This window comes from Mustela nivalis, assembly GCF_964662115.1.
Source record: "Mustela nivalis genome assembly, chromosome: 5".
In the NCBI taxonomy this organism is placed as follows: Eukaryota; Metazoa; Chordata; class Mammalia; order Carnivora; family Mustelidae; genus Mustela; species Mustela nivalis.
The window spans coordinates 101,845,634-101,861,036 of NC_139024.1; the positions used below are offsets into that span (position 1 = coordinate 101,845,634).

Consider the following 15,403-nt stretch of genomic DNA (forward strand, 5'->3'; position numbering starts at 1 on the left):
TGGTCATCTGAAAACTGGTAAATACAGATAATAAAACAAGCATTTACCCTGCCATTATTATAGGAAATAAACCTAAGTGTAACCAAATAGTTGATGGGAGGAAGTTTCCCTTTGTACAAGAATTCTAGCTAATAAATGAAAAAGAAAAGTACTAGAATATCACAATTTTGCAACTCCTTATGATGTAATGAATCTAAGGAGTGATCATCAGTAACGACTAATATCACAAAAAAAGCTAACCATGCATTCAATTCTATCCGATAGAATTTTAAAATCCTACCCAAATCTAATCAAGACTTTAGATCTGATTACCAATTTAGAGCTAATTTAAGGAACAGAATAATATGTTAAACAGTATGTCATCGATACAATCAGCAAAATCCCACTGTGGGAAACCATGTAAAACAAATAATCCAGTTTTTTCAATTAATAAATTCCAAGGAAAAAACTAGGAAAGAGAGAGAAAAAATACCTATAGTTTATAAAAGAGATAGTAACTACTCATAATATGTGGACCTTATTTGGATCCTGATTCAAATAAAGTAAAAACAACAACAATGAGAAAGTCAGAGAAATTTGGACATTTACTAGGTTTTTTTATGGAACACTGAAAAAATAAATTAAATTAAATTTTTTTAAAAAGAGTTGGAGGGGCGCCTGGGTTTGCTCCTCCTTCTCCCTCTGCCTGCTGCTCTGCCTGCTTGTAGTCTTTCTGTCAAATAAATAAATAAAATCTTAAAAAAAAAAAAAGAGTTGGAGTCCTATGTTAGGTGTAGAGATTACTTCATTAAAAACTTAAAATAGCTGTACCATTAAAAAAATAAAAATATTTAAGAACTACTGATGCGTATTTCTGGTTGTCACAATGGTGTTTTGCTTGTATTTTTTTAATTTCTTACCTTTAAAGATACATATAGAAATATTTACAGATAAAATGAGATGCTACCTGTGATTTGTTTGAAGTATTCCTGGGTTGGGGAGAAAATGGACGGAAGTATCAAAGGAACAAGATTGGCTGTGAGTGGAAACTGGGGGCTGGAAATACAGCGTTTTCAATTTTTGTTTGTAAATTAAAAGTATCCCTTGGAAGTTAAAAAAAATTGTATCCAGGCAGAAAAAAAAAAAGAAGCACACTTGTAAAAAGATATTTGAACTATACAAAATATATGACTGAGTATTTTACTGCTTTGAATGCTGAGTGACTTTCTAACCATAAAATAGATGAATTATACAGTAAAGGAAATACTGCTACTTTAAAATAAAAACTAAAAATTTGTGTATGCTTTCAAAAAACCATGAAATAAAATAAAAACTCTGGAAGATAATACTTGGAACTTACAGCAAATAAAAGTTTAAAATATTTAATATATAAGGAAATAAGAGTAGCTAACACACTATGCACACTTATAAGAATTTTACAAAAACTGTCTAAGTTATTAAAAATAGAAAAAATAGGGATGCCTGGGTGGCTCAGTCATTAAGCCTCTGCCTTTGGCTCTGGTCATGATCCCGGAGTCCTCAGATCGAGTTCCATGTCAGGCTCCCTGCTCGGTAGAAAGCCTGCTGCTCCCTCTCCCACTCCCCCTGCTTGTGTTCCTTCTCTTGCTGTCTTTCTCTCTGTCAAATAATAAATAAAATCTTTTGAAAAAATACTAAGGGCACCTGGCTGGCAGTTGGTGGACCATGCAACTATTGATCGCTGGGTCATAAGTCTGAGACCCACATTGGGTGCAGAGATTACTTTAAAAAACAAACAAACAAACAAAAAACCCTACTAATATTCTGTAGCCTAATACCTAATTCACAGAAGCCCAAATAGTCAATAAGTATGTATTTAACTTCACAATAATAAAATAATTGCAAATTAAATTTTACTAAGATTTCAACTTATCAAAATAGTGAAGATTATTGTTAATGACTAACACCTGTTGTTGATGGTGTAGCAAAATGGTCGACTTTTTACATTGCTGGTGGCCATGTAAATTGGAAGAATCTTTCTGGAGAGCAATTGGGCAGTATTAGTTGAGGTCAGAAAACATTTATACCTTTGACCCTATTGTTGTGCTTTCAGGAATTTGTAGCGTTATTGCTATCAGAGATACATGCAGAGATGTATGTGCTAGGCAGTTCACAAGAGTTTTGTTTGTAATAAAGAAAAGTTGGAAGGGGCACCTGGGTGGCTCAGTGGGTTAAGCCACTGCCTTCGGCTCAGGTCATGATCCCAGGGTCCTGGGATCGAGTCCCACATTGGGCTCTCTGTTCAGCAGAGAGCCTGCTTCCCTCTCTCTCTCTGCCTGCCTCTCTGTCTACTTATGATTTCTCTCTGTAAAATAAATAAATAAAATCTTTAAAAAAAAAAAAAAGAAAAGTTGGAAGCAGGGAGTTTTGGTGGCACAGTTAGTTAAAGGACCCACTCTTGGTTTTGGCTTATGATCTCAGGGTCTATGGATGGAGCCCTAAGTGGGGCTCTGTGCTCAGCACAAAGTTTGCTTAAAATTCTCTCGGAAAAAAAAAAAAAATTCTCTCAGTCTCCCTCCTCCCTCTGCCCCTCCCTCCTCTGCTTTCTCTCCCTCCCTCTCTCAAAGAAAGAAAGAAAGAAAAATTGGAAGCAGCCAAAATCTGAAAAAAAAAAAAAAAAAAAAAAAAGAGAACATTTAAATAAATTATACAATAGCAATACCTTAGAATAGTAGGGAACCATTAAAGTCATGTTGTCAAGTGGAATATAACCGATCGACAGGTAAATGAAACTTTAATTGTTGAGTATCCATATAATGAAATATTAGTCAGCAATAAAAAGGAATAAATAACAGAAATATACAACATGAATAAATCTCAAAACATTATGCAGAGCAAAAGAAAAGTTAAACCAAAAAAAACCCCAGAATATACCATTTGAAACCATTTATATGTAATTATAGAACAGGTAAAACTTACCTCTGGCAAGGAAGTTGGATAAATGGTTGCCTCTAAAGTGAGCCCTGGGATTGACTTGGAAGGGACATGAGGCAACTTTCTGGGAGGATGGAGATGTTCTGTATCTTGTTGGTATGCATTAACTGGGTATATCATTTTGTCGAACTCATCTCCCTTTAGCTACTGATTTTAGCTCTCAAATCAAATATTAATCCAAAGATTGTAGCTTAATAATATGCTAAAGAAAAAGGTTTCAGTCTTTACTTCTCCAGCAGCCAATACCCTCAACGATAGAGTGAGGAGTTGAATCAGGGAGGGTTCAAAGTGCCTTCCACCCACCCAAAAAATGTTATTTGTCCTTAGGAAACAATTAGATATAACCATAACTAGAGAAGACCATTTTACATGGAGACATGAACCTTTGAATGTGTGAGTTTCCACTTAAAAAGGAACAAAGAGGGTGCCTGGGTGGCTCAGTCAGTTAAGCTTCTGTCTTCCGGCTCAGGTCTTGGGAATTCCTGCTCAGCAGGCAGTCTGCTTCTCCCTCTCCCTCTGCCCATCTCCCTTACTCATGCTGTCTCTCTCTGTCAAATAAATAAATAAGATCTTAAATGAAAAGAAGAGGAACAAAGAGAACATTCAGCTGATTACCAAAATTCATCCTTAATATGTGAAAACATAGTTCTGAATCATGGCAATGAATTTTTCTTAATTTCATGAAATTTGACTTCCTGGAAAACCACGCACAATGGTCACTGAAAATTTATTTTAATAACCTTAAATGGAAATGGTTTGATTTAATGGTCTTTTAAACTGGCCTAATGTGAGTATCTGGAAGATGATTGATGCTGGAATCAACAATGTCTCCAAATGAAATTAAAAACCTTCAAGTAATACCAATAGCAATTAGAAAAAAGAATCAACTCTTTAAACCATTCATTTTAGTTATGAAGTGATGCTATACATTTAAATGCAACAATCACGTGTTTTTGAATTTATGTATTATTATTTTATTATTAAGCCATTATTAAATAATAAAAAGTAAATATCTCCCAACCACTCTTCTCACCGTGTTTATTTTCCAAAAGTAGTAAATGTTAACAATTTGTTCCACCTATTTCTATACATGCAATATAATATGTATGTATACACAATAAAAAATATAGGAAGATATGCCCCTGTTATTAAAAGTATTCATAAAGTGTTACTTTTTCTTGCCATTTTAGTGTTACCGCAAGCAGTCACCCAGTTTGAAGAATTGGTTGGTATGGCAGAAGCCCTGCTTAAGGGTGGAGGAACCATGTCCACATCTGCATCCACCCTCTGGAGAGCAACAAACAACTCCTCACCAGACTCATTTGCCTCAACGTGCAGTAATTCTAACTCTAATTCCAGCTCACCAATTTCCTTGAAAGCTGAAGAAGAGCATCATACTGATGAGAAACAGGTCAGTTGGAAAGCCTGCCCTATCTTTGTCTGGGATACAGTAAATACAAAAATTAAGATAAGACTACAAAATGGTTGGGAGCCTGACTGCTTGGGCTGTGGAGCATGTGACTTTTGATCCAAGGATTTGTGAGTTCAAGCCCCATGGTGGGTGTAGAGATTACTAAAAGATAAATTAAAAAAAAAAAAAAAAAAAAGACTGCAAAATGATCACTGTTTCATCAGGTAACTTTAGGTAACTTTTGGTCATGACCATAACATTGCAATTACATAAAACAATTAACAAATCAAAAAAATATTTGTTTCACAAGTATCCAGTTTAGAAAACTAAAGTCAAATTGCAGTCAATGATGAGGTTATTAAACTAGAAATTTCTAGTTTAGTGATGGGTAACTATGCATTGAGGGTTATAAAATTATATCACTGAATGAAGGTAAATTTCAGCTTCTGCATGCTGGAAGAATATAATATTTTCCTACTTCCCCAATTTCTCTTCAAGAAACAGAAGCTAAAACGACAAGAGTTTCAATAGAATTGGGTATCAGCTTTGCAAAGTATGCCTTCCAGAGCTATAATACTAACAATCTAACATTTAGAATATTTGAATATTGGTATATCAGTTTCCTTTTGCTAAGTCACAGATGACCACAAACTTAGTGATTTGTAATAACACAAATGTATTATCTCACAGTTCTGTAGATCAGAAGTGTGGTAAAATCAAGGAGTCAGCAGATGCATTCCTTTCTGGAGGCTCTATGGAAAAATCTGTTTCCTGCTTCTTTAGGTTATTGTAGAATTCAGTTTCTTGTGGTTGTAGAACTGAGTTTCCCATTTTCTTGCTGACTATAGAGGCAACCCAATTCCAGAGGCAATTTCTAGAGGCAACTACATTCTTTGGTTTATGGGCCATTCTACCACCTTCAAAGCCAGCCATGGAGGCAAAACCCCTCTCACAATTCCAATCTGACCTCCTTCTTCTGCCTCTTTTTTCTGACCCATTCTTCTGCCCCCTCTTCCCTCTTTAAGGGCTCCTGTGATAAAATTGGGCCCATCTGGATAATCCAGGATTATTTCCCCATCTCAAGGTACTTACCTTTAATCACAACCATATAAGGTCACATATTCACAGGTTCCAGGGATATGTAGATCTTCAGTGGGCCACTATTCTACCGACTACACTTAGTAGGAGGTGTTGAGGATCGGACTCATCCTTAAACCACCCAATCCAGATCACATGACAAGAGCTTGGATATACTCTGGAACAAATACCTCATAAATATTGGGAATTATATCAAAGATAACAGTTAACTCTAACCCCTGAAATGTAGACTATGTATTAAAAGCAAAATACATCCCCTTAAAGAATGTTGATTTTGTTTTCTGGTATGTCTTAACTCAATTAGCAATATATTTTTCTGGATACAGCTTTCTTTTCCTTTTTCCAGTTTCAACTATTATGTTGTATTTTTTAGTTCAAGATTGAAAAATGGCAGATTGCCCGTTGTAACAAGAGCAAGCCTCAGAAGTTTATTAATGATTTAATGCAAGTACTTTATACAAATGAGTACATGGCCACACACAGCCTGACCGGAGCCAAGTCCTCTACTTCCAGGGACAAAGCCGTAAAACCAGCTATGAATCAGAATGAAGTTCAAGAAATCATAGGTATTATATGGTTGTATTACACAGTCACATGAATTTGAAATTATTTTACCACTCAAGGTTAAGTTATTCTTTCATGGTCTTTTTGTTGTTTATTTTTCTATGAAAGAAAAATCTCAAAATAGCCTAAATCTCTTAATAAATATGGTAAATTTTATAGAAAAATTTACATTAAAACAGTTACTAAAATAAAGCTAAATTTTATTTCACAAAAATTTTGAATTCATGAATTCATAACTTCAGAAAAATGCATCCCAAAATCCTTTCAAACAAAATTTCAGTGAAGAGTTTAGATCTTATTTTCTCTTTCTTATCTTGGCTTTAGATTCCTTATCTTTCATTCTAGAAAAATAGGGACTAATTTCCTACTTATGTGTTTTTTAATTTAATTTTATTTTCTTCTATTTAAATTCAATTAATGAACACTTGTGTGTTATTATCTCAGACGTAGAGTTCAGTGATTCATCAGTTGTGTATAACACCTGGTTCTCCTTACAACACATGTCCTCCTTAGTTCTACTTATGGTTTTTAAGTTAATCTCCTCAAATATAATCATCTAGCTATCAAATGATTTTTTGTAAATGTCAAAAAATTGAGGGAATCACTGAATCTGAGCTCTCTGTATTTTAATATGCCATTTCTCATTGGTGTTTGGGCTGTTTTTGCAAAATGGAGATAAAACTACATTGTGGATTGCTTGATGTTTTATCTCAGTTCATACCTTAAGATGCAAAGGCCTCAAAAAGTGTTTTCATGTGTTATTGTTGTTTTTTACAGGAGTCACAAAACAGTTATTTCCCAACACAGATGATGTTTCAATTAGGAGAATGATAGGGCAAAAGCTAAACAACTGTACCAAGAAGCCAAATTTAAGCAAAAATCTGAACTCTCAGGACATTAAGTAGAACCTTTTGGTAAGTCCTCTCAATCTTCACAATCCTTTCTGTGCGGCAAGAAGATGTAATTCTTTGATCCCTGGAACCGCATTTTGTGACTATTTTATCAGAGAATGTCAGTGGCCCAAGACATGCTAATAGGTGTTTGTGGGGATGGAGGTGAGGAAGGGAAAGGGGATTGAAATTGGGGGAATGCTAAATTCAAATACAGATTTTCCTTTTCCAGAACTCCTCAGAGTATTTTATACTCTTACGCCCAAGTGCTCTAGAAATCTCTAAGAAGGCAGTAGAGTGTATGTTTTTCAAATGTGTTTTACTGTAGAACTTTGCTTTTTCTTCACAGAATGCATGTTAATTTGTGGGTGGGGGTAGAAAGGAGTCAAAAGAGGGACATTTGATCATTTAGGAAGTGTTCCTCTAGAACAGGGAGATACAGATCCTAGGGAAGTCTCTGAAGTACATCAATGGGACTGAACTTAAAATTCCAAACAGTCATTTGTTTTTGGCACCAACTGCTGGCTGGAAATACTGAGGTGTCCCCTCCACCAATCTGCCTCCTGCTTCTCACTCTTTAAATCTTTACACCAGTTGTTATAGTTTGTATTGCTTTGATAAGGATTTTTTTACCAACATGTTTCTATTATACTAAGAGAAAGAATTGCTCCTAGGGAGTTTTAAAGGAAATACACTTTATAGTCAGGCCCTGCCCTTAGGCAAAACTGTCCAGTGGAATTTTGTGTTTGCTTCAACCCAATGTGCTAGCTGGTTCACTTGTGCTCATCCTTCCTCTCCATTATTTTTATGGAAAATATGTGGAAAATGCATTTTTTGTTTTTTAATATTTTTTTATTCATAGAGGTATATGGTAAATACACAAAGGGAGGTTTTTCTTCCATTTTGTTTACTTTTATCTTTGACTTTCTATTTATTTGTTCTCTGCCTAACTCTAGCCACCTTCAAACATCTTATTTGTTTTTATGTTCTTACTGTGTTTTAAATGGGATTAGAGACTTGGGTAATGCATTCTTTCCCACCATCTATCTTCTACCCATTCCTGACTACCACCCCCAACACCCTTGAGGGCGGCTTACAATTTTGCTATATAATGAAGCCTAGTTCTGATGAGGGTCACCAATACTAAAAAAATAAACAAACAAACAAAAAAACCCACTTAAAACAACTGCAGGGCAGGGTCTTTCCCTTGGCTCACCCATACTGGTGACCAACTTGCAGTTTTATACAAGATATGATTGATATTTTTTCTCTTTTTTCTCCCCAACTGATTAAACATTTCAGTAGATTGTGAATTTCACAACTTCCCAGTTGGGAGATAATTGCTTAAATGAGCCATTAGAATGGCTCGTTTTGATATAAGACTACCCAGTCATTCAGATGTAGAATAGCCGAGTTCCCATGCTAAATGCCATGTAACCAGAGCTCCAAGGGTCTTCTCTATCAGGCTACCCTTTGGAGGACGTTATTATATTTCAGAGCTCTGCGAAGTATTTTAATATCCCAACTTCTGCCTTTTTAATACCTCAGACTGCCAAGAGTACGCATAAAACTCATCTCTGACTATCAGTCAGTCGAGCATTGAAGAGATTAAAGTTAAAAGGGTTTTATATCAGTACTGTTTCTACTTGCAACCTAGTAGTAGTGTTAATAATCACCTGACTACAGCATTAATTCAAATAGAAAAAAGGAACAAATCTTTTGCTAAGAACGCAAAATGTTCTGTTGCTTTCTGGGCCTGAGCCTTACTTTGTGGACAAGTTGCTTGGAATAGAAATGTGTATATTTAGAATCAGAAGTGGAGATAAACACTAGAATGGAAAAATTTTCTTAATTGTCAGGTATCTTTCATTCGAAGTATTGATAATTCCAAATTATCTCAAAAGGACTGAGAAGATATGCTGGGAAAGACAGGGTCATATCCAACCTAATTTAGCCACACTGCATAAATTAGTCCCATATAGCCCCATCTAGTGGAACGCCGCTGTGTTTTTCTCTTTTTGGTCATCTAACAGAAGCCCTAAGATGACAGCACTTACTCAGGCAAATCATACTCCCTCCTCCCTCCACACCAAAAAGCATCCTTTGGAAAAATAACTTTCTTTGCATGACTATTAGCAAGGTAACATGCGCTACAAAATCACGGAGATTTCCGCAAATTCCTAGCAACCCCACCAGTGGGCCCTCTGGTAGACTATGGCCTCCACCCAGTGCTTAGCACAAGGTGGCCGCAGGTGGCTTGGACTTGAAACAACAATAATTTCCCAGCTAAGACTCGTTTCTGAGAGGATAAGCACTAAACTCCATCCTTCTCCCCCTTTTAGCTTTTCTCTTTCATTCCTGTGACTGCCCTCAAGTTGCCTGGGGCTCACTTTGCCAAGAGCTTCTGTTGTCAATCTTTCAGGCCTTTCTCCATTTTTTGCTTCTTTCTTATAGGAACTAAAGAAAACTTTATTTATAAGAGTTACAGAATATTAAAATATCACCTCTGGGGGGACACATGGGTTGCTGGGCATCTGCCTTCAACTCCCGTCATGATCCCAGGATCCTGGGATCAAGCCAGCATCAGACTCTCTGATCAGCAGGAAGCCTGCTTCTCCCTCTCCCACTCCCCCTGCTTGAGTTCCCTCTCTCGCTGTGTCTGTCAAATAAATAAATAAAATCTTAAAAAAAAAAAATCACCTCTATAACATCCCACTAAATAGTCAGACAGCCTTCTGAAGTTTCCAAAGTTGCCTCAGCCAGTTTAATCCCTACAATAATATTACATATGCATATATTCTAACTTAAAGATGACCTAATATAGCAGTGCTCAAGTAGGATGGGAGGAAATTTTGTCCCTTGCCCCTCAGCTATGGGTTGTTTGAAAATGTCTGGAGATAGATACGATTGTCCCAACTGGATGAAACTACTGGCATCTAGTGGACGGAGCCACAGATGTTGCTAAACATCCCACAAGTCATAGGATATTCTCCCCTACAACAAGTATTACCTAACCCAAAATGTCAACTGTGCCAAGATTAAGAAATCTTGATCAAAAATGATTTCCTTACTTTGAAGATAATAAGACTAAACCCTAAGGAGGTTAAATGAATTGCCAAGATTATACGATTAGTAACTATTAGAGAGTCAACACTAGCATATAGTCAACTAACATATAGTTCTTTGCATTTTTTTAAGAAATCTTTTTATTCGTTTTTTAATTTCAGTGTTCTTAACACAAAATGTTATGTTAGTTTCAGGTCAGTTTAATCTCAACAATAATATTACATATACATATATTATAACTTAATGTTAGTTTCAGGTGTACAATACAGTGATTCAACAAGTTCATATGTTATGCTTTGCTTACCTAAGTGTAGCTACCATCTGTCACCATAAACCCTATTGTAATACTATTGACTCTATTCCTTTTTCTGTGCCTTTTATTTCCATGACTTATTCATTCCATAACTGGAAGCTTGTATCTCCCAAATCCCTCACCCATTTTGCCCATCCCTCACCCTAACCCCTCTAGCAACCATCAAATTTTTTTCTCTGTATTTACCTGTATGATTCTGCTTTTCCTTATTCATTTGTTTGTTCTTTGTTTTTTTTTTGTTTGTTTGTTTTTTTAGGATTCCACATATGAGAGAAATCATATGGTATTTGGCTTTCTTAGCCTGACTTATTTCACTTAGTATAATATTCTCTAGGTCCATCCATGTTGCCACAAGTGGGATCATCTTGTCCTTTTATGGCTACATTATATTCCAGAGTGTGTGTGTACACATACCACATCTTCCTTATCCATTCATCTATTGATGGATTCTTAGTTTGCTTCCATACCTTGTTATTGCCAATAATACTTTAATAAACATAAGCGTGCATATATCTTTTCAAATTACTGTTTTTGTTTTCTTCAGGTAAATACCCAGTAGTAGAATTATTGGACCATATGATATTTCTACATTTTAAAAATTTTTTTGAGGAAACTCCATACTGTTTTCCATAGTGGCTGTACCAATTTACCAATTTGTACCAATTTGTATGAGGATTCCCTTTCCTCTAATCCTTGTCAACACTTGTTTTTTTCTGTGTTTTTGATTTTAGCCATTCTGACATGTGTCAGGTGATGTCTCACTGTGGCTTTGATTTACATTTCCTTGATGATTAATGATGCTGAGCACCTTTTCATGTGCCCATTGGTCATCGGTATGTCTTCTTTGGAAAAATGTCTATGCAGGTCTTCTGCCCATCTTTTGAATTGGATTGTTTGGGGGGGGGTTCTTGGTGTTGAGTTGCAGAAGTTCTAAATATTTTGGATATTAACCCTTTATCAGATAGGTCATTTGCAAATATCCTCTCTCATTCAGTAGGTTGCTTTTTTGTTTTGCTGATGCTTTTCTTTACTGTGTCAAAGCTTTTTATTTTGATGTCCTTTGTATACATACACATACAAAGGACATACATCCTTTGTATGTCCCCAGAGTCCTTTGTATTTCTTATTGCACTAGTCATGGTTCTCCAGAGAAACAGAATGGGATGTATAGAAAAGAGACACTTGAAGGAATTGGCACACACAACTGTAAGGACTGGTGAGTCCAAAATCTGCAAGATGGGCTACCAGGCTGCGGCCCCAGGGAGTTGATGTTGTAGTCTTGAGTTCAAAGGTGATTATGCCTCCATCAGAAAGGACGAATACCCAACTTTTGCAGCAACATGGACGGGACTGGAAGAGATTATGCTGAGTGAAATAAGTCAAGCAGAGAGAGTCAATTATCATATGGTTTCACTTATTTGTGGAGCATAACAAATAGCATGGAGGACATGGGGAGATGGAGAGGAGAAGGCAGTTGAGGGAAATTGGAAGGGGAGGTGAACCATGAGACACTATGGACTCTGAAAAACAACCTGAGGGTTCTGAAGGGGCACAGGGGTGGGAGGTTGGGGGAGCCAGGTGATGAGTATTAAGGACGGCCCGTATTGCATGGAACACTGGGTGTGGTGCAAAAAAAGTGAATACTGTTATGCTGAAAAGAAATTTTTTAAAAAAGTAATATAATTAAAAAAAAAAAAAGGTAGTGTGAAGGCAGAATTCCTCCTTAGTCAAAGGACCTCTGTCTTTTTTTTAAGGCCTTCAACTGCTTGGGTGAGACCCACCTGTATCATGGAGGGTAGTGTGCTTTACTGAAAATCTACTGTATGAATGTTAATCTCATCTAAAAAATACCTTCACAGCAACATATAGACTGGTGTCTGACCAAACAACTTAGTAGCCTAGCCAAGTGGACATATAAAATTATATGTTTTAGGATCAGAAATTCTGGTTTCTAAGCCTGTTCCACCTCTTAATAAATGTGTGGCCTTTGGAAAGTCACTTGACCTCTTCGAATTTTAATTTAAGGTGGGATAATAATACTGTCTACCTTAGAATGGATCCAGGATTTGTGGAACTTACAGCTTAATAGTATTTAGAGAACTCACTTTAAGAAACACAAAATTATGAATACACAATCAATTACAGCTCTGCATAGGCTCCATGCCCAACAGAGACCTTGAGATCAAGAGTTGTGTGCTCTACTGACTAAACCAGCCAGATACCCCCAAATGACATAATGTTTAAATGTTAACAAATTTCTCAAATGTCACATAATGGAGGGGGAGTTACATAATATTTTTATTAACAGCTCTATAATATTTTTATCTTACTTTTGGGGAGTTGCTTACATGTTGACTGCCTCTTCATTTGACAACTTTGCAATAGAATGAATAAAAAAATAATTTGGACTATCCTGCAGCATAGTGGATGAAAAATTGCTTTTTTTTTTTACACTTTACAGAGTTTTCTTTCAAATTCTTAACTCTTCAGTAGCAATGTAATTTTTAGGATTGTTGTCAAATTTGGGGAGACCTTTTTTAAGTTGCTCTGATATCTAAGCTGTAAGACTTCAAGGCATTTCAAGTTTTCTATGGAGTGGATCCTCTTAAATATTCTTTGAATTGACCATTTTGATGTTTTTGCTAGAAGGCACTGCAAAGTGGAAAGGCCACCACTAACATAACCATACATAGATGAGATGACAAAGCACAAAAATACATCCCTTAACAAAATCCTTAACAAAATCTCAGATATGCCCACTGCCATTCCATGGTTACAATCAGAGGAGAAAATATGACTAAGGGACAACTGAAAGGGAAAGACAGTTGTCTTAACTGATTATGGTTGAAATATCTAACTTTTGCAAATTTAACAAAAATAAATATATGTGTGAACATATTGGAAGGTACTCATGCAAACAAAATTTAATTGCTTTATAGTAATCTGCCTCTAACCTAGCTCACTTGGATTTTGTGAATTTTGAAAGAGGTAAACCAGATTTGGAAAACTGCCTGCTATTTAAACAATCAACAAATGTTACTGAAGAATGACAAACAGAATTGTTGATAATCTCTTAGGATGGATGATGGGTATGTGGAGATGGTTCATTTTAATTTGTGGGTTTGAAATTTTACCTAATACAAAGGTGTTTTTAAGTCATTTGAGATAAAAATAAATGTAAATATTGTAATTGTTATCTATGCTGGAATTCTTTCGAATAGATCATAAAATAATTTCTAAGTCACCTCTATAATAATAGTTCTTATAAACAATTTGTATTTGTAAGCAAAAATTTGTAGTAGACACTAAAATAACTCATGTACCTATTAAAAGTACTATAAGAACTCTAACAAAATTTGCTCTTTTTTTTGAAATTTGCTTTTTATAGGTATTGTAGGTAACTGAAATAAAACACCTTCAGTTCTGAATCTAACACTGGATTTTGTTGGAGAATCTGCAACCTCCCTGGCTGGGAGCTCAGAGACACGTAGTGACAGGCTGTGAGGCATCTGTAATACTGAGGGCTCTTGATGGAGCAACGAGCTTGCTGAAGAAGCTGCATGTAGATTCCACCATAAATATCAGCGATGCATCAAACCAGAGAATTTCTAGCAGTCAACTAAGCATGCAATATGGTTTCTTGGACATAATGCATTTTCCTGTCTCCAAATGTTTCTCTGCACAGCTAACTTAACACAATAGAGCTCTCATCATAACAACAAAAACTTCAGCCCCTAAGATTTGTCATTGTCCTTATCAATCACTGTACATTTATTATTACCAATGACTCCCCATTTAAGTTTTTGGATCTTTAATATAAGCACATGTTTGGAAAAGTAAACAGTGAAATAATCAATGTTCATGAACGTGAGGCCAGCAAAATTGGCCTAAAATCTGATAATCCTATCTAACAAAGCAATGGCGTTTTCTCAGTGAAATTAAAGAATTACTCTGTTACCTAAAAATGTATAAAATAAGAATCTCCAGGAAAAATGTGAAAGCAGCAAGACCTTTTAATTTTAATGTAGGACTATTTCACTGTACTCCTGAAAAAGAAACAAACCCAGGTTTTTGTGAGTATTAAAACAATGCATCAAATTGAAATTTTTTTGTTTACATGCTTCTTTTTATTGCCCAAGTACATTAAATACAGATTAAAACATAAACATCTTTTAAAATACCCTATATAAGATATATCATCCTGTGTATTTGGTTGATTTTATTGCTACACTGCTTAGTTTTAACTGGTTTGATTTCATTGTATCAGAAGAACAAAGAATTGAAAATAAAATCACATGGGTTGTATAATCACATAAAAAGAAAAATGCCATTTTGTAAATGAATGAAAGATAAAACATTCTTCATCAAGAGGCTTCTCCTGTGATGTCAGATTGTCACACATGACAACTTTGCAATAACAAGCCATGCTTCTTCAGTTACAAGGTCATGTCTAAACTTGGAAAAGAGGATGCATATAATAGTTGGAAAGTTCAGAACTGTGGACCCAGGGAACATTCCATAATGCTGCTTGATAACAATGTGGTCGTACAAAATAAATATGATTAAGGAAATAACTTATGTGAACATTTGCTACTTTTACCTAAGTATAAATAAATCCCATTGGAAACATAAAAAAATTATTTGCTCGTTTCTTATTAAGGTGTAAAGTCCAGGAAATGATCCTTTTCTGGGCTGTTTGCTTCTCCACCCACACATACAAAGGCATAATCATTATAATGACCTATGTGACTCTGGCTTGTCTTTTATTTATTTTTTTTTTTTTTTAAAGATTTTATTTATTTATTTGACAGAGAGAAATCACAAGTAGGTAGAGAGGCAGGCAGAGAGAGAGAGAGGAGGAAGCAGGCTCCCTGCCGAGCAGAGAGCCCGATGCGGGACTCGATCCCAGGACCCTGAGATCATGACCTGAGCCGAAGGCAGCGGCTTAACCACTGAGCCACCCAGGCGCCCTGGCTTGTCTTTTAAAGCGCCATACAAGGTAGGATATAGAGACAATATCCAAGATAAATGGGTATGCTATGTAGGATATATACACACTATTCAGGAAGGTTAACATTTTTTTTTTTAATAAACATATATTTTTATCCC

General features: G+C 35.7%; 1 protein-coding gene across 3 annotated transcripts in view; it reads left to right on the forward strand.

The window, feature by feature from the left end:
• Positions 1 to 14,931, forward strand: part of BEND6 (BEN domain containing 6) — a 51,808-nt gene extending 36,877 nt beyond the window's left edge. For all 3 annotated transcript variants that reach the window (XM_082731269.1, XM_082731268.1, XM_082731270.1), the window contains 4 exons: positions 4,143 to 4,363; positions 5,835 to 6,027; positions 6,803 to 6,939; positions 13,683 to 14,931. In XM_082731269.1, coding sequence (XP_082587395.1) covers positions 4,143 to 4,363; positions 5,835 to 6,027; positions 6,803 to 6,930 — 542 coding nt within the window. In that variant the 3' untranslated portion in view covers positions 6,931 to 6,939; positions 13,683 to 14,931. The remainder of the gene's footprint in view (positions 1 to 4,142; positions 4,364 to 5,834; positions 6,028 to 6,802; positions 6,940 to 13,682) is intronic.
• Positions 14,932 to 15,403: the final 472 nt, after the last annotated feature.